The sequence below is a fragment of the Lipotes vexillifer genome, unplaced genomic scaffold (genome assembly GCF_000442215.2).
Source record: "Lipotes vexillifer unplaced genomic scaffold, Lipotes_vexillifer_v1.1 scaffold253, whole genome shotgun sequence".
Taxonomy (NCBI): Eukaryota; Metazoa; Chordata; class Mammalia; order Artiodactyla; family Lipotidae; genus Lipotes; species Lipotes vexillifer.
The window spans coordinates 35,902-54,339 of NW_006780322.1; the positions used below are offsets into that span (position 1 = coordinate 35,902).

The window sequence follows — 18,438 nt, forward strand, 5'->3', positions numbered from 1 at the left end:
GCAAACAGAATCCAACAGCACATTAAAAGGATCATACACCATGATCAAGTGGGGTTTATTCCAGGAATGCAAGGATTCTTCAATATACGCAAATCTATCAATGTGATTAACCATATTAACAAATTGAAGGAGAAAAACCATATGATCATCTCAATAGATGCAGAGAAAGCTTTTGACAAAATTCAACACCCATTTATGATAAAAACCCTGCAGAAAGTAGGTGTAGAGGGAACTTTCCTCAATATAATAAAGGCCGTATATGACAAGCCCACAGCCAACATCATCCTCAATGGCGAAAAACTGAAAGCATTTCCACTAAGGTCAGGAACAAGACAAGGTTGCCCACTCTCACCACTCTTATTCAACATAGTTTTGGAAGTTTTAGCCACAGCAATCAGAGAAGAAAAGGAAATAAAAGGAATCCAAATCGGAAAAGAAGAAGTAAAGCTGTCACTGTTTGCAGATGACATGATACTATACATAGAGAATCCTAAAGATGCTACCAGAAAACTACTAGAGCTAATCAATGAATTTGGTAAAGTAGCAGGATACAAAATTAATGCACAGAAATCTCTGGCATTCCTATATACTAATGATGAAAAATCTGAAAGTGAAATCAAGAAAACACTCCCATTTACCATTGCAACAAAAAGAATAAAATATCTAGGAATAAACCTACCTAAGGAGACAAAAGACCTGTATGCAGAAAATTATAAGACACTGATGAAAGAAATTAAAGATGATACAAACAGATGGAGAGATATACCATGTTCTTGGATTGGAAGAATCAACATTGTGAAAATGACTCTACTTCCCAAAGCAATCTATAGATTCAATGCAATCCCTATCAAACTACCACTGGCATTTTTCACAGAACTAGAACAAAAAATTTCACAATTTGTATGGAAACACAAAAGACCCCGAATAGCCAAAGCAATCTTGAGAACAAAAAATGGAGCTGGAGGAATCAGGCTGCCTGACTTCAGACTATACTACAAAGCTACAGTAATCAAGACAGTATGGTACTGGCACAAAAACAGAAAGATAGATCAATGGAATAGGATAGAAAGCCCAGAGATAAACCCATGCACATATGGTCACCTTATCTTTGATAAAGGTGGCAGGAATATACAGTGGAGAAAGGACAGCCTCTTCAATAAGTGGTGCTGGGAAAATTGGATAGGTACATGTAAAAGTATGAGATTAGATCACTCCCTAACACCATACACAAAAATAAGCTCAAAATGGATTAAAGACCTAAATGTAAGGCCAGAAACTATCAAACTCTTAGAGGAAAACATAGGCAGAACACTCTATGACATAAATCACAGCAAGATCCTTCTTGACCCATCTCCTAGAGTAATGGAGATAAAAACAAAAATAAACAAATGGGACCTAATGAAACTTCAAAGCTTTTGCACAGCAAAGGAAACCATAAACAAGACCAAAAGACAGCCCTCAGAATGGGAGAAAATATTTGCAAATGAATCAACTGACAAAGGATTAATCTCTAAAATTTACAGGCAGCTCATGCAGCTCAATAACAAAAAAATAAACAACCCAATCCAAAAATGGGCAGAAGACCTAAATAGACATTTCTCCAAAGAAGATATACAGACTGCCAACAAACACATGAAAGAATGCTCAACATCATTAATCATTAGAGAAATGCAAATCAAAACTACAATGAGATATCATCTCACACCAGTCAGAATGGCCATCATCAAAAAATCTAGAAACAATAAATGCTGGAGAGGGTGTGGAGAAAAGGGAACACTCTTGCACTGCTGGTGGGAATGTGAATTGGTTCAGCCACTATGGAGAACAGTATGGAGGTTCCTTAAAAAACTACAAATAGAACTACCATATGACCCAGCAATCCCACTACTAGGTATATACCCTGAGGAAACCAGAATTCAGAAAGAGTCATGTACCAAAATGTTCATTGCAGCTCTATTTACAATAGCCCGGAGATGGAAACAACCTAAGTGCCCGTCGTCGGATGAATGGATAAAGAAGATGTGGCACATATATACAATGGAATATTACTCAGCCATAAAAAGAAACGAAATTGAGCTATTTGTAATGAGGTGGATAGATCTAGAGTCTGTCATACAGAGTGAAGTAAGTCAGAAAGAGAAGGGCAAATACCGTATGCTAACACATATATATGGAATTTAAGAAAAAAAAATGTTATGAAGAACCTAGGGGTAAAACAGGAATAAAGACAGAGACCTACTGGAGAACAGACTTGAGGATATGGGGAGGGGGAAGGGTGAGGTGTGTTAGGGCGAGAGAGAGACATGGACATATATATACTAACAAACGTAAGGTAGATAGCCAGTGGGAAGCAGCCGCATGGCAAAGGGATACTGGCTCATTTCTTTGTGGCTGCCTGGAGGGGTGGGATAGGGAGGGTGGGAGGGAGGGAGACAAAGAGGGAAGAGATATGGGAACATATGTATATGTATAACTGATTCACTCTGTTATAAAGCAGAAACTAACACACCATTGTAAAGCAATTATACCCCAATAAAGATGTTAAAAAAAAAAAAAAAAGAATCCACTTTCCAATGCAGGGGACACAGGTTCGATCCCTGGTCAGGGAAGTAAGATCCCACATGCCATGGGGCAACTAAGTCTGTGCCACAACTACTGAGCCTGTGCACCACAGCTGGAGAGAAGCCGGTGCGCTGCAACAAAAGATTCCACGTGCCGCAACTAAGACCCGATGCAGCCAAAAATAAATAAATATTTAAAAAAAGAAAAAGAGTTGGCTGAGGCACATTTGCAGCAACATGGATGGACCTAGAGATTATCATGCTAAGTGAAGTCAGAAAGAGAAAGACAAACACCATATGATATCACTTATATGTGGAATCTAAAATATGACACAAATGAACTCATCTACAAACAGAAACAGACTCACAGACGTAGAGAACAGACTTGTGGTTGCTAAGGGGGAGGGGGCGTGGGGGAGGGGTGGATTGGGAGTTTGGGATGGTCAGATGCAAAGTATTATATATAGGTTGGATAAACAACAAGGTCCTAATGTATAGCACAGGGAACTATATACAATATTATGTGATAAACCATAATGGAAAAAAATCTGGAAAAGAATGTACATATATGTATAACTGAATCACTTTGCTGCACAGCAGAAATTAACACATTGTAAATCAAGTATAGTTCAATAAAATAAATTAAAAGAAGAAGTTGGCTGAGGCAGAGACAGGTAGATTCCCAAGCCTCAGTTTCATCATCTGCATGCAGGGCCAAGAGTCTGGAATGTGCTGAGACTTCCAGACTTCATTTCTTACACAGAGAATTACCCATAATTCCTCTATCCAGAGACAAATGCTGCCAATGTTTGGTGTAACCATTCAGACTTTTCTCTCTGCATGCTTGTGTGTATAAATTATTTTTGTTATATTTTTCCAAAAATGAATGAAAACATACTGTTTTATAACCTTTATAGCTTGGTGCTATATTTTGACAATTATTTTTCATGTCAATAAATCCTCCTCATTATTCATGGCTATGAGGAAGGTTGAAAAGCCTGAATGTAAACCAAGGCCATTGGGTGTTGAGGAAGCCACAGAAGCTGGTGAGAATACAGGAAAGAGAGGGCAGGGACAGACCAAGGACCTCTGGCCCCTCAGCTTGACTATTAGGTTTCTGACTAGTTATTATTAGATAGACTCATTAGGGATACTCAGCTGTACTTTGGAGCCTTCTATTCTCTTTTGATTCTTACTTCAAGTTTTGCTTAACATTAAAAAAAAATATTAAAATGTACTGAAAACAATGTAACATACCCATGCCTCACCACCCTGCCTTCACGTTAGTTAAACCCTTGTGGCCTTTTTGCGTGCCAAAGATCTGGAGCCTCAGCAGTCTCCATCACCAGCCCTGGATTCCAGCTGCCAGGATGGCTCCTTTGGGGTGGTCATGATCTGTCTCTCCAAGTCTGGTCTCTCTCCAGCGTCTTCCTAGATGCTCTTGCCAGAAATCTGGCTGTCATCTCTGACCACTTCTTCATCCTCTGATCATCAACTCCTGCCATTTCTACCCCCAAAGTGCACCTCCAAGTGGGCCAGGTCACACCCATGGCCCAACTCTGGTCCAAGTCACTGCTTTCTAGCAGGACCCCTGCTAGCCTAGATGGCTCCTTTGTGAATGTAGAACAAGGCACCCCCTTCACAAAGACACAACCTATTGGAAACACAGTTCAGTGAGCAGCGACACCTTTGAGCAAATAAGAAAAAGGTGCATTTTCCTTTGGTCAGACAGCTCTGTGCCAGGGCTCATGGATTTTAGTTCCCACTAGCCTTCTTGGGCGAGGTGCTCTTTTTTTTTTTTTTTTTTTTGCCATCCGGGGCCCTTCCACTGTTGTGGCCTCTCCCGTTGCGGAGCACAGGCTCCGGACGCGCAGGCTCAGCGGCCATGGCTCACAGGCCCAGCCGCTCTGCGGCATGTGGGATCCTCCCGGACCAGGGCACGAACCTGTGTCCCCTGCATCGGCAGGCGGACTCTCAACCACTGCGCCACCAGGGAAGCCACGCGAGGTGCTCTTTTACAATGAGCAGCCTGCACATCTGTATCTGGAGGCCCGTCTTTTGCCTGGACTGTTGTGCTAGCCTCTGGGGGCAGGGGGATATATGCTTCCGTTCCTGGCTCTTCCAATCCATTTTCCACATGTAGCCAGAGTAATAGACACACACCACACACCCCACCCCTACCTCTGGTTATGTTACTCCCCAGCTAAAAGCATAGCAATGGCCTCCTGGTGTTCTTGGAATAGAATCCAAACTTCTTAACCTGGATGATAGGCCCTGCATGGCCAGGTCCCTGCTGCCCTCATCCAGCTGTGAAGCACCTTGTGTGCTGAGCAAGGGGACTTGGACTCTGGTCTGTGATGACAGAGCACAGGGTGAGGGGCAAATTCCCCAGGGTCATAGCAGCTGTGTGGAAGGGCTGAGGGTGGACATCAGAGAGCACCAAGGTGCTGGGTGAACTGCCATGGTGTGGGGTGTAGGCCATCCACAAGGGCAAGGATTCCTGAGCTGTTCCAGACTCTGCGTACCCCCTCCAGGCTAATTCCCCAGTGATCAGAGAGTGCAGAATGGACTCCCTTCTCCATGATAGCCCAGCTACTTGAGCCTGGGATTTATGATGAACAAATATCCAGGAGCTGGCCAATGAGGTGCCATCCAGAACCTGGTCCCTGGAAGTGGAGCATGCCCTTGCAGTCTCTCCTGGATGCCAGCTGGAGGCTGAGGGCAGAGGCTGCCCTGGATACTCAAGGATCTTGTGGTAGCAGGTGAGAGGCCATGGGTGGAAAGACAGTGTTCTTTGGTGTGGCCTGGAGCTCTGGACCCTCCTCTGGCTCTCAAGGATGCTCTATTTTTGGTGTTTGGCTCTTATGCCACCTCAGCAGCCTGAAAATTTGCAAACAAGTGGGAAGAAGCCTTTGTTGAAACTTGTACTTGGAAACACAGGACTACTGCAGTGTATGGTCCCTGGGAGAGGGACACACGCTTGGCTGCTGCATGGTGCCACCCCAATGTATGGAGAAGCTGAGAGAGCCAGGGAAAGGGGAAAGAGGGGGAGGGGAGGGTACTTCATAACCAGAGATTTGTATATGTTATTTTATTAAATCCTCTAAACAACTTCAGAAGGCAGATTCTTAGAGAAGATTATGTAACATGCCCAAGGTCATGCATGGAGGCAGGATCAAATACAGACCTTTCTGCTGACTCTACACCTTCTCCCAGTTGTGGTTGTGGCCTATTTCCTCTTGGGTAGAAGCAGAAGGACACATCCTTGAGCAGGGTCATCCCCGGTTCTGGGGGGTGGGAGGATAAGCCACTCACATGGCTTCTTCTCTCTCCCCCAGGGCTGCCAGGAAGTCATACAGGGACTCCTACCTCTCTTGAACTTTGAGATCCAGACACAGAAGTCTTCTATGGCTCCTTATCAAATCCACAAATACCAGGAAAATTATCGCAAATGGGTCGTGGGCTTGTTCTCCAAGGTGATGACCGAGCACCTTCCCACCACCTTCCACCACATCCTAAAGCTGCCCCGAACCCTTGTGCTCTTGCTTGCGGGGGCCCCTTGCCCTATTCCTGGTCTCTGGCTCCTGGGTCCTGACCTTTGTGGCCAGCCTTGCCCTCCTTGCTGCCCTGAGGTTTCTTGCCAAATACCACTGGATCCAGTTTGAGGTCATGTCTTTGCACAGACATGTCTGACATCACCAAATCCTACTTCAGTGAGAGTGGCTCCTGCTTCTGGGTGGTTGAGCCTGAGGGGCAGGTGGTGGGCATGGTGGGAGCACTGTCTGTTAAGCCCACCCTGTGGAATGAGCAGTTGCAGCTGCTTCACCTACGTGTGGCCCTGGAGCACCGTGGTCCGGGGATAAGTAAAAGCCCTGGTCAGGACTGTCCGAGTCTGCGTGGCACCAGGGCTACAGCAAAGTGGTCCTCAGCACCAGCACACTGCAGTACTCTGCCCTGGCCCTTTACCAGCGCCTCGGCTTCTGGAAGATGGGCTGGTTTTTCTTCTCCACAAGCTATAGGCTAGTTGCTGTTTCTGCAATTCAATTTATCTACCGTCTCCCCTCTGCTCAGGTCTCTCAGGCACTGGAGCAAGGAGGGGGCCCTATGATCTGTGTCGTTGTGGATTAGTTAGGAGGGATCGGCTCTGCTGCAGTAATAAGCAAACCCTGAAATCTCACTGCGACGGCACAGTAAAAGCTTACTGCTTGCTCACACTGGAACCCAGTGGCCTTGGTGGTGGGGTGGCTCTGCTCCATTCAGTTTTTGGGGTTGCTACTGTTTCATTTATCTAGTGCCACGAGAATGTTGCATAAAAAAACCACCACAAAATAATGATAAACATTTTTTTAGCTCATGAGTCTGTGGGTCAGCAGCTTAGGCTGAGCTCAGCTGAGCCGCCCCTTAGATCTCCAGGTGTCATGCCCGGCCTCTTCAGTGACAGGAAATGCGAAGTCATGTGGAAAGGGTGCGGAGAAGGAGTGTGAGAAGAATCCACGTGAGAAGGATCAGGGCCAATGATGCCATCAGTCTGCTATGGCCCCCAAGGTCTCTGCTGAAGGGCAAGAAGGCAGCCAGGGACAGAGTGTGGGATTTGACATGGACTAGACCTAGAAGTGGCACAACCCACATCCCACTGGCCAGGGCCAGGTCGTGATTTAAATCAAGCTTCTGTTGCCTCTTGAGTTGTGTCTACTAAAGGCTAATGGCCCTGAAGGAAGCTGGAATGAGGCTAGGAGGTAGCTCTGGACCCAAGGCAACTGTGTCTGCTGAGAGTCTCTGGGCCCACCTGATGGCTACCCTAACCAGACACTGTCTGACACCAAGTCAACAAAAGGGCTCTCACCGTGTTATGCTGCATTTCTTTTCCTTGACTGGTGCTTTTAGATTGAAGTTCCCCACACACCTCAGGGAGACACTGCATAGCTCCCTGCACCTCTACAGATGGGAAATAAATAACCCTCTGCTGCTTGCTTTACTATGAGTCAATCAGAAGTTATTTTCTATTAAAACACATACAAAAAGGGACCTACTCTTGCCTAGAATTAAGATAATACCATTGTGACAAACATCCCTGTGGGCAATGCCACTGTGGAGAAAGTATTGCTCCTAAGCCATTAATAATCTTAGTCATCATTCTACCCAAGACTCTTCAGAAGGTTACTACTTCTAAATTACACATGGACAACAAGATAAGTTTTATTAAACCAGACTCATAAAAGTAAGGATTGTGCTCCTCCAGGCTGATAAAATATAATTCCAAGGCTCTGAGGAAAATATTCTTATGTCAGTTCCAAGGAACTTTTCTCCCCAAGAGTTGATTGGTCACTTTCTGTGGAAGAAAAGAAAGGCAGGAAAGAAGTTAGATACTCTTGCCACTAGAGGCAGACAGCCACTCCTCACCCCAGACATGTTGCTGAAGAGACCAGTGTTGTTCTCCCCAAATCTTGTTTATCTTCCCCAGCTACAGAAACGATGGTAATTATACAAAAAATACTTCCTGAAGTGTTTAGGGAAGATGATCTGTAGTCTATTATAGTCTATACAGAAATATAATATTAATATAATCCTAATAGACTAATCCATCTATCAGTTCACAAACACACAAGCACAATAAGAGGCCTGGCCTTGTGATGCTGACACACCAGACAGGCCATGTGTAGTGCCTGGGGCGTCCCCACTTGAGGGAGCCCAGCCTGAGCCACAGTATGCGCTCCAGAAGCAGCTCTCCAATCCCACATCAGTCTGGTATGAACTCGTCTCTTGGTTTCTGACTTTCAGGGTCCTCTGGGGGTGAAGTGAAGGGGCTGGGAAAGAAATGAGAACACTGAAGGATCTGGACCTGCAGGCATAGTAGCCCATCTGCTTTCTCAAGGAATTAATTGGTAGCAAGTCCTCTGGCCCGTGAGGTTCTGGGACTTGTAGTACCACTGATTCTACTGGGGCTGTGGGCAGGAAATGGTAGTGGCTTCAAGGCTCTGAGTACCCAAACTGCCAACTTGTATGCTACACTTGGACATTTTCCAATTTATTTAACAAGTTCTACTGGTATATGATTCACCCATAAGGGGCATAAAACTATCATTTGGGACTCTGGATGAAATCTCATCAGTTCTGAAAGATGTGGGCATTTCCAGCATGGCATCTAAACTGACACCCAAGTATGAAATTTGGTTTCATTCCAAATGTATGCCTGGAAGGTGCCTTATTTATTAAACAATTTTAAAACATTAAAACAATTTTTTTTTGGCCGTGCCGTGCGGCATGTGGGATCTTAGGTCTCTGGCCAGGGATCAAACCTGTGCCCCCTGCAGTGGAAGCACTGAGTCTTAACCACTGGACCATCATGAAAGTCCCTGGAAGATGCCTTTTTTAGATTTGCCTTTCTAGATTTTCAGATTTGAGGTCTAGTTACAGGTGCTTTTATCTTCTAAATTTTAATAGTGGTATAATGCGTTATGAGCTTAAGTTCACTCTCCAAATGTGGTTAATTCAAACAGGTCAGATGTGTTTTTCTCAATTTCTCTTTCCCCTGATAAATCTCATCAATCCTGCTCTAGGACTGACTGACCTTTTTATATAGCTGGGCTCGCAGCCGGTACGACTTATATTCCAATCTCCTCTTTTCCTCTTCTCTCTTTTTCTGTACTTCTGGAAGCTGTTCATAAATCCTTAGAAATGGCACCGATGGAAAGACAGAAAGCAGTGAGGCCACCTGACCACAGAGGCACACGATCACTCCTCCCCACATTTCCCTAAGCTCTGCTGCTCTCCAGGCACTCAGTCCCTCAGACAGGCTGTGGGCCTGTTGTGTGCCCAGCTTCCTGTTAGACACTTGGACACAAAGAACCCTGGCCTGGAGTGCTCATGATCTGAAAAGGGATACAGATAAAAACATAATAAAATCCTGCTAATAGTGGTTACTTATGGGAAAGAAGTGGAATAAGGGGTGGAGATGAACTTCTTTTCACTCTATATGGAAAAATGTATGGTTTCAATATAAGATAATGATTTTGTATTACTACCATATTTTTAAGCATGAAAAATAATGCAAAAGAAATTACAATAATCGTCATATCTACAAAATGCTACATAGAGTTATAGGAAAAGAAACAAAACTTATTCTGATTAAAGGAGGTCAAGGAAGACCAGAGAGGAGACTAAGCTTGAGGTAGGTCTTGAAGAATAGTTAGGAGCAGAAAGGGGAGGTGGGGAGAAGGGAGTGTTGGTAAGAATGGAGTCAAGGCTTCATGGAGAGAGTGTAGGGGAACAGGAGGGAAGCAGATGGGGTGAAGGTCTCGTAGCCATGTGAAAACCTTGGGCTCTGTCCTATCAGGGACTGGATACCACTGATTTTAAGTAGGGAGGAACATGATCAAACATTCATTTGATAAATACACTCTAACTGGAAATAATGTAAATCTCCAATGAAAGAACAGTTAAACAAATTATGGGCTATAATAAAATTATTACAAAGCATAAAATGTTTCAAATAGTTTTTATGCTATGGGAAAACGTTCACAATACAATGTTAAGCAAAATAAAGCAGGCTACAAACCTGTATATATAGTATGATAAACAATCTGGGGAGAAAGAAGTGTGTTAACACAGGTCTCTGCAAAATCCCCATAGAAACAGGGCTAGTGTTAGTTATGTCTAGATGGAAGAATTATGAATGACATTTATTTTCTCCTTTCCATTTTTTCTATATTTTCCGAAGTTTTCTATAATCTGAAAAAGAAATCATTGATAATGATGTAGCGGCTCTGTGGAAAAGAGATTAGAGAAGATAAAGAGCAGAAGGGGGAGAAGAGCAGTCCTCCAAGAGAGGAGGCTAAGCCCGCATCAAGGCAGTGAGGAGAGTGGGTTCCAGAGCAACCATGAAGGCGAGTCTCCAGGACGCACTAGCCGGCTGCACGTACAGGGCGGGGCCACGGAGCTGGAGGCACTAGCTCCCCAGCTTTTCTAGTGGGTGAGTGGGTGGCCCAAGTAAGTGTGGGAGAGGAAAATGGGTAGTTCCACTTTGGACACAGTGAGGATAATCACTAAATGAAAACACAAAACTGGAGGTCAGGAAAGAGATCAAAGAAGAACAAACATATATTTTTAAAAGTCACTGTGGATGAAAACCACAATGAGATAGCACATCACATCTGTTAGAATGGCTATTATCAAAAAAATAAGAGATAACAAATGCTGGTGAGGAGGTTAGAATGTGCTCCGTTGGTGGGAATGTAAACTGGTGCAGCCACCATGGAAAACAGTGTGGAGGTTCCTCAAAACATTAAAAATAGAACTGCCGTATGATCCAGCAATCCCACTTGTGGGTACATATCTGAAGGAGATGAAATCATGATCTCAAAAAGATATCTGCACCCCCATGTTCATTGCAGCACTATTTACAATAGTGAAGACATGGAAACAACGTACGTGTCCATCGACGGATGAATGGATAAAGAAAATGTGATATATATATCTACATATAATGGAACATACATATAATGGAATACATATAATGGAAAATGTGATATATATATACATATAATGGAATAGCCATAAAAAAAGAAAAAAATCCTGCCATTTGCAACAACATGTGTGGACCGTGAAGGCAATGTGCTAAATGAAATAAGTCAGACAGAGAAAGACAAAACTGTATGATCTCACTAATATGTGGAATCTAAAAACATCAAACTCATAGAAACAGAGAACAGAATGGTGGTTGCCAGGAGCTGAGGGATGGGGAAATGGAGAGATGCTGGTCAAAGAGTATAAACTTCCAGTTTTATGATGAATAAGTTCTGGGGAGCAAATATGCAGCACAGTGACTGCAGTTAACAGCACTGCATTGTATACTTGAAAGTTGCTATGACAGTAGAACTTTAATGTTCTCACTATAACAACAACAAGAAAAATAAAATGGTAATTATGTGAGGTGAAGGATGTGTTAACTAACTTTATTGTGGTAAACATTTTGCAATACAAATGTATGTCAAATCATCACATTACATAGCTTAAACTTATACAATGTTAAATGTCAATTATATCACAGTAAATCTGGAAAAAAGTCACGGTTACAGAAGGGATAACAAAGGCCATTGGAAAAAGACGAGTTATCCCAAGGAGAACATGTGATGTGAAGAGAAAATCTGCTTGGGCCAGTAAAGGTTGTATTCTAGGGCTGGAAAGCTGGGAGTCGGGCTAATCAGAGTAGCCAGAAATTGCATTTTGTAAATGGATCCTTGAAAGCAATTACTACATACTATTGGAACTGTCTGTCTGCTCATGGTCTGGAGTCAACTATCTTTCATTTGTAGTACCTAGTCCAGTGCCTGGCGCATACCCAAATATATGCATTAATAAGTTAGTGAAAACACTTCTCTTAAAGGACACATTGGAAGAAATGCTTCAAGTTAAGAGAGTCAGGTTCTCTCTTCTCCAAATCTTTTCTCTTATCAGAAACGTTTAAACATCTTTGGTAGAGGTAGGTGATGGGAAAAGATGATGAGTAACACAGAGCTCCAGAGCTCCAAGTCCGCCACATGATACAGCTGAAGGAGTATTGGGTGGGGAGCCTGCTGCCGGACTCTAACCCCAGCTCTGGCCCTGACTTGCTGGCAATCTCTCTCTGGGTTACAGTTTCCTAAAAGTTAGAGGTAGACTAGATGATCTTTAAGATCCCATTCAACTCTATGATTCTCACATGGAAGTAGATGGCTTCTTTGAAAGGCAGCCATATCAGAAATAAAATGGAACAGAAGTACTCTAATGAAAATGCATCAATTTAAAACCTGTCTCTTCCTAGAAGATGGGTACTTAATCCACCCCTACAACTATACTTATATTTTAAAGCACAGATACCTTTCAGAAGATGCCCTACCTTCTTGCAGGCAAGCTTCATAGTCCCATATAGCAAGGACTCCTCTTGCTGAGGTGAGAGTGTTATTAGCTGCCACACAACGAACACTGTAATTTCCATTAATTAAATTTTGTGACATTCAGAATAAAGCAATAATTCTCAAAGTTTTTGGACTTTCGACACTTTTATACTCCTAAAAATTGAGGGCAGTTTTGGTGAAAGTGGATTTTACCTACTGATACTTACTGTATTAGAAATTAAAACATTTAAAAAGAATTTAAAAAATACTTATTTCACAACCTAAGTGTCCACCAACAGATGAATGGATAAAGAAGGTGTGGTACGTATATACAGTGGAATACTACTCAGCCACAAAAAGAATGAAATTCTGCCATTTGCAACAACATGGATGAACCTAGAAGGTATTATGCTTAGTGAAACAAGTCAGACAGAGAAAGACAAATACTGTATTACATCACTGATGTGTGGAGTCCAGAAAATAAAACAAATGAATGTATATAACAAAACAGAAACAGACTTACAGATACAGAGAACAAACCACTGGTTTCTAGTGAGGAGAAGGAAGGAGGGAGGGGCAAAATAGGGGTATAGGAGTAGGAGATACAAACTATGTATAAAATAAATAAGCAACAAGGATGTATTGTATAGCATGGGGAAACATAGCCATTATTTTGTAATAATTTAAAATGGAGTATAACCTATAAAAATATTGAATCACTATGTTTTATGCCTGAAACTAATATAATATTGTAAGTCAACTATACTTCAATAAAAAACTTGTTTCTTAATTTATTAAAAAAATAAGGCTGTTACATGCTAACATATAAAATAAATATACTTTCCAAAACAAAAATAAGAAGAGTGGCATGTTATACATACTTTGCAAATCTCTTTAATGTCTGGTTTAATAGAAGACAGCTGAATTCTTATATTTGCTTCTGTATTAAGTTTGCTGTTACATGTTGTTCTGGTTAAAGTGTACATTTAAAAAAATCCAGTTTACACACATATGTAATTGGAAAAGAAAAGAGTATTTTAATATTCTTTTCAGATAATTGCCGATTTTCCTTTTTTTTTTGCCGCTCAGCTTTCGGGATGCAGGATCTTAGTTTCCCGACCAAGGGACTGAAACTGCGCCCTCAGCAGTGAAAGAGCCAAGTCTTAACCACTGGACCACCAGGGAATTCCCTGATTTTCTTAATACTATACCAAATCTTGACAAGTGGTAGTTTAAATGTTGACATATTTACTTATATAATATGAAAAATATTACAATTATTTATGTCACTGCTGATCTCATCAGAAAAGTCTAAGTACTGGGAGATAGTCAATCTCATAGTGGTAGACATAAGTTTTCTAGAATTCTATTCTTTACTTGAAAGCTCAGATTTTCTCTTTGGCAATAAATACTGTCAGCTGTTTTCCCAGAGAAGTGACAGATTCACTTCCTCATTTTCAAGAAAATATCTGTCATATACCCAATTTGGAATAATTAGTTTATCAGTCATTCTTTCAAGTAAAAGCTATGTTCCATGAAAAAGGCAGCTAGTTCAGCTCACTACACAAACCAAGGCTTTTCCTTGAACCAATCATCGTATCTCGGTATGCAGCAGAAGTGCTTTATGTGTACTTCCATTACACTGCTGCCATGTGGCTGTGAAGAATAAAATGCCAACTAGACTAGCACAGTTTGGTCCACTGTCTCAAATAGTGCTAAGGCATCAGCAGTTTTAGTCCTCCCTTCATTACTTTTGCATCATCTGTACAAATGTCAATACAGTTAAAAAGACACATAATATCCTAGTATTATTTTGAAATTTGTTTTGACCTGACAAATCCCCTGAAAGGGTCTCAGCAACTTCCAGAGGCCCATGGACCACACTTTGAGAACCACTTGATTAAAGCATCCCTTTGAAATACCTATAAGGAAATGGTTTACTAAATGGAGAGTAAAAAGATTTCAAGAGCAATGCTTTAATTTACCTAAGATAAATTGTTTTCAAGCACTATGCCAACTATAAAACTGTTCTTATTAAAGGAAGTCTCCAATGACCCCCTAAGAGGTAACCAACCATTAACTTAGTTATATGGCAGTCTCATGAGCAATATATGCATATCTCTAATTAATTAATTGCTAAGGAATGCAAATGCACAAAATTTCAAAAGGTAAAAAATTAGTCTTTCTCCAACCTCTGTACCCCAGTCACTCAGTTCCTTGTCCAAAGGCAACAACTATTACCAATTTTTTTGGTATCCTTCCAGAGATAGTCTATGCATATACAGGTATATGCATCTATGTAAGCACAAATACTTTTTTATTAAAGACTGCAAATGGTGGCAGTGTACACATGCTTCTGAAACTTGATTTTTTTTTTAAGCCTAATTTACTGTGTTTTGGAGACTATTCCCCTCTCATTGTACTGGATACAATTCCTAGTAAAAGGATTGTCTAGATGTAAGGCCCCAGATATTTACTTTTATTTAAAAATATTTTTTATTTATATTTGTTTCTAACAAACACAAGCCTGATTAAGGCAAGCAAATTAGTGGCGATTCTTTGTATTTTTTATATATGAGGCATCCATACCATGATCTGCTAATTTTCATTTCTTTTTTAGTGCCATTAAGTGAGAAACTATTTTTATAACTAATTTTCTCATAATGTATTGTTTTTTTCTTTTTTATCTCTCATAACGTTTTAACTGGAGCATAATGCCTTTATTCTGGGGCCAAGCTATAGCTCCTGACCATTTGGTGGCCTGATTTATACATTTATAGTTACTTATTCTTTTGGCCTTACCATTTAGACCGCTGAATCATTTCCTTCTTTCCAACAGGCCTTTTCTTTTGGGCAGCCAGGAAGCCTAAGCAAAAGAAGAAGAGGTTTTTTTAATGGATTGTGTCTTTTTTTTTTAATTGAGGTATAGTTGATTTACAATATTACATAAGTTTCAGGTGTACAACATAGTGATTCACAATTTTAAAGGTTATACTCCATTTATAGTTATTATAAAATATTAGCTATACTCCCTATGCTGTACAATAGGTCCTTGTAGCTTATTTATTTTATCTCTGAATCCCCTACCCTGTATTGCCCCTCCCCGCTTCCCTCTCCCCACTGGTAACCACTAGTTTGTTCTCAATATCTGTGAGTCTGTATCTTTTTGTTATATTTACTGGTTTGTTGTATTTTTTAGATTCCACATATAAGTGATGTAATGATTGTGATGATGATTTATTTCACTAAGCATAATACCCTCCAGGTTAATCCATGCTGTTGCAAGTGGCAAAATTTCATTCTTCTTTATGGCTGAGTAGCAGTGGTGTCACCCATACCAGCCCCTAAAAACTGAAGGAACTGTGACTTGATTTATCTCTCTGTTTTCATACCAGCCCCTGAGAGCTGAAGGACGCTTGCCCTGATTTATCTTTGTGTTTGTTTCAAAAGTACCTGGCATTTGGCAGAGATGTTCTGCAGCTGTACTTTGAGAGATACATGCTTTGAGAGATATATAGTGGTGAACTCCCCCAAACCGGCTCTGACTTGACCATAAGAACAAGCGTGTGCAGATGAAACCTGGAAGTGTCCAAAAGTTACCTTTGCTTCGTTACCATGCTATGATCTCTGCTCAAAGGGGACATTTGTACTCTGCTAGGCACAATCTGTGCCATGTGCAAAGGACCATGGAAGACTGTGCATGCCCTGGCTGCCCCTGAAAATCTCCACCCCTTTCCTCAAGCCCTAATGACCTATCTGCCTCCTAACCCTTAAAATCCTTTACTCTGCTCCCTTCAGGGAGAAAGTATCTTTAGAACATGAGCTCTCCTTTCTCCATTCCTTGATCAATGAATAAAGTCTATGCTCTGCTATGTCGAACCTGGTCTCATTCAATTGACATCTGTGACACTAGGCAGAGGACCCATTGAGGGGTCCCCGACACTTAGGGGATCAGTAACAGGGTATTGTGCCTTAATAAGGAAGGGTGTGTTGCTCAAGAACTGTGAGAGGGAGCTGCTGGGACTTTGCGCCCCTACCCTGAGCTGGCAGTGCTGGGTTGGTGAGTAATGGCCAAGGCCAAGGCCAGGGTTAGACTATGATGACTATGATAGCAGCCTGAGGCTTCTGAAGACACAACACTGTGGCACAGACTAGACAGTGTGCATTGAAACACTGACCAGTTTACAGGTAAGGCTGTGATGAGATCATTAGGTGGTACTTTATAGTTTTCAAAGGTTTCACGTATTATTTTATTGAGATCTTACATCTAGCATAATTATTAAGAGAACAGACTCTAGCACCAGCTCACCAGGGTTCAAATCCCAGTTTAACAGGTGTGTAAATCTTGGGCAAGGTACTTAATCTCTCTTTGGCCCAGTTTTCTCATCTGTGAAACAGGGATATTCATAGTATCACCTCAGAGAGGCTCTGTAAGCATTAAACAAGAACAATGTCTGGGCAAAACATAAGGGCTCTATAAGTATTTATTATTATCATTATTATTGCTACCCTATGAGGAAGGCAAGCCTGGAATCAGCCCCAAGCCCCTCAAAACATTATACTTTTGGAACTAACTTGCTTATGGTGACAGAGCTGGTTTTTAAAAACACCATTCTTGGGAATTCCCTGACGGTACAGTGGTTAGGACGCCGTTCTTTCATTGATGAGGGCCCAGGTTCAATCCCTGGTCAGGGAACTAAGATTCCACAAGCCACGTGGTGCCCCCAAAACAAAAACAAACCCAAACACCATTCTCACTGAACACTCTCATTTTTAAAGTGTAGTGACAGGGCAAGAATAACTGGGCTTATTTGGATTGTGAAAGTGCTGAGAGCTAAACTGGGCAGGTTCTGCTACCTAAGGAGATTTGAGTCTCAACAAGCAAAAGGTCACTTTCTGACCTGTAACTAGCCTGGCACTGAGCAGTGCTGCCTTGCATGAAGCAGACCTTGCCCTCTCTACAAGTCATAGGAAAGTGAACAGGAAGAGCATACCTCTCTTAGGGAGCAGGTGCATGGCGTCCCGGTGGCCCTGCCATTCTCGCACAGTGTTGAACAGTGCCTCCCGTTCACTCTGTAACATGTTCTGCAGCTTCCTCTCCTGGACTATTAACTTCAGGCGCTTTATCCGTTCCCCAGAGCGGGAGATGAAGTCAGGTCTGTGAAGTTGCAGTGATTCCTGAGGAGGAGAAAAAGCCCCCAACCTCACATTAATGATGTAGGCTTTTCTCCAAGGGCCTAGAAAAAACAGTACCTGCCTAACAGGTTTGGAAAGCCTGTTTGTAACTTATAGAAAATATCTAGAGTTGAAGAATTATCTAACAAATCCCTGTGCGGGAAAGCTCCAGTAGGAAAATCAGAGGGATCAAAGAAATGCCTTTGGAATAAGCCAAGAACTAAGACTGTGGCAATTACAACTCTCCCCAGTGTTGATGGGATAAAGCTTGGCCCATTGTGCTATTTTTAATTTCCCTTCGAAGAAAATACATCATTAAAAAAAAACATTTTCTGGACTTCCCTGGTGGTGCAATGGTTAAGAATCCGCCAGCCAATGCAAGGGACACAGGTTCGATCCCTGGTCCGGGAAGATCCCACAGGCCGCGGAGCAACTAAGCCCTTGTGCCACAACTACTGAGGCCCGCGCGCTTAGAGCCTGTGCTCCTCAACAAGAGAAGCCACTGTAATGAGAAGCCTGTGCACCACAAGGAAGAATAGCCCTCACTCGCCGTAACTAGAGGAAGCCTGTGCGCAGCAATGAAGAACCAACGCGGCCAAAAATTAAATAAATAAATAAATGTAAAAACAAAACAAAAGCATGTTCTTTAGCTCCCCAGGTACTTATAAAGAAGAGAGCGGGTGCCTTTAAAACCCTGTGTTAAGCAGAAATAGGAGTATGTAAATGCAGGAACAAATATAAGGCTGACGCAAACATCAGGCCTCTACTGCACTCCACGTGCTGGTATGTATCTATAAACCCAATGAGCAGCTACACAACATCCTCCCTTC

The 18,438-nt window shown here is 42.0% G+C and overlaps 2 protein-coding genes across 2 annotated transcripts in view; one reads left to right on the forward strand and one right to left on the reverse strand.

Annotated features, from left to right (window-relative positions):
- The first annotated feature begins 5,968 nt into the window (after positions 1-5,968).
- Positions 5,969-6,689, forward strand: LOC103074491 (probable N-acetyltransferase 8B). The gene is given in 5 exon segments (XM_082930973.1): positions 5,969-6,118; positions 6,120-6,238; positions 6,240-6,426; positions 6,428-6,447; positions 6,449-6,689. Coding segments are annotated over 5 exon segments (717 nt in total).
- A 1,156-nt stretch (positions 6,690-7,845) lies between these two features.
- Positions 7,846-18,438, reverse strand: part of ALMS1 (ALMS1 centrosome and basal body associated protein) — a 236,820-nt gene continuing 226,227 nt past the window's right edge. Inside the window, exons 24-27 of the mRNA XM_007453424.1 lie at positions 17,428-17,611; positions 15,236-15,299; positions 9,130-9,229; positions 7,846-7,890 (exon numbers count right to left, since the gene is read on the reverse strand). Of these exons, the coding sequence (XP_007453486.1) occupies positions 7,846-7,890; positions 9,130-9,229; positions 15,236-15,299; positions 17,428-17,611 (393 nt within the window). The remainder of the gene's footprint in view (positions 7,891-9,129; positions 9,230-15,235; positions 15,300-17,427; positions 17,612-18,438) is intronic.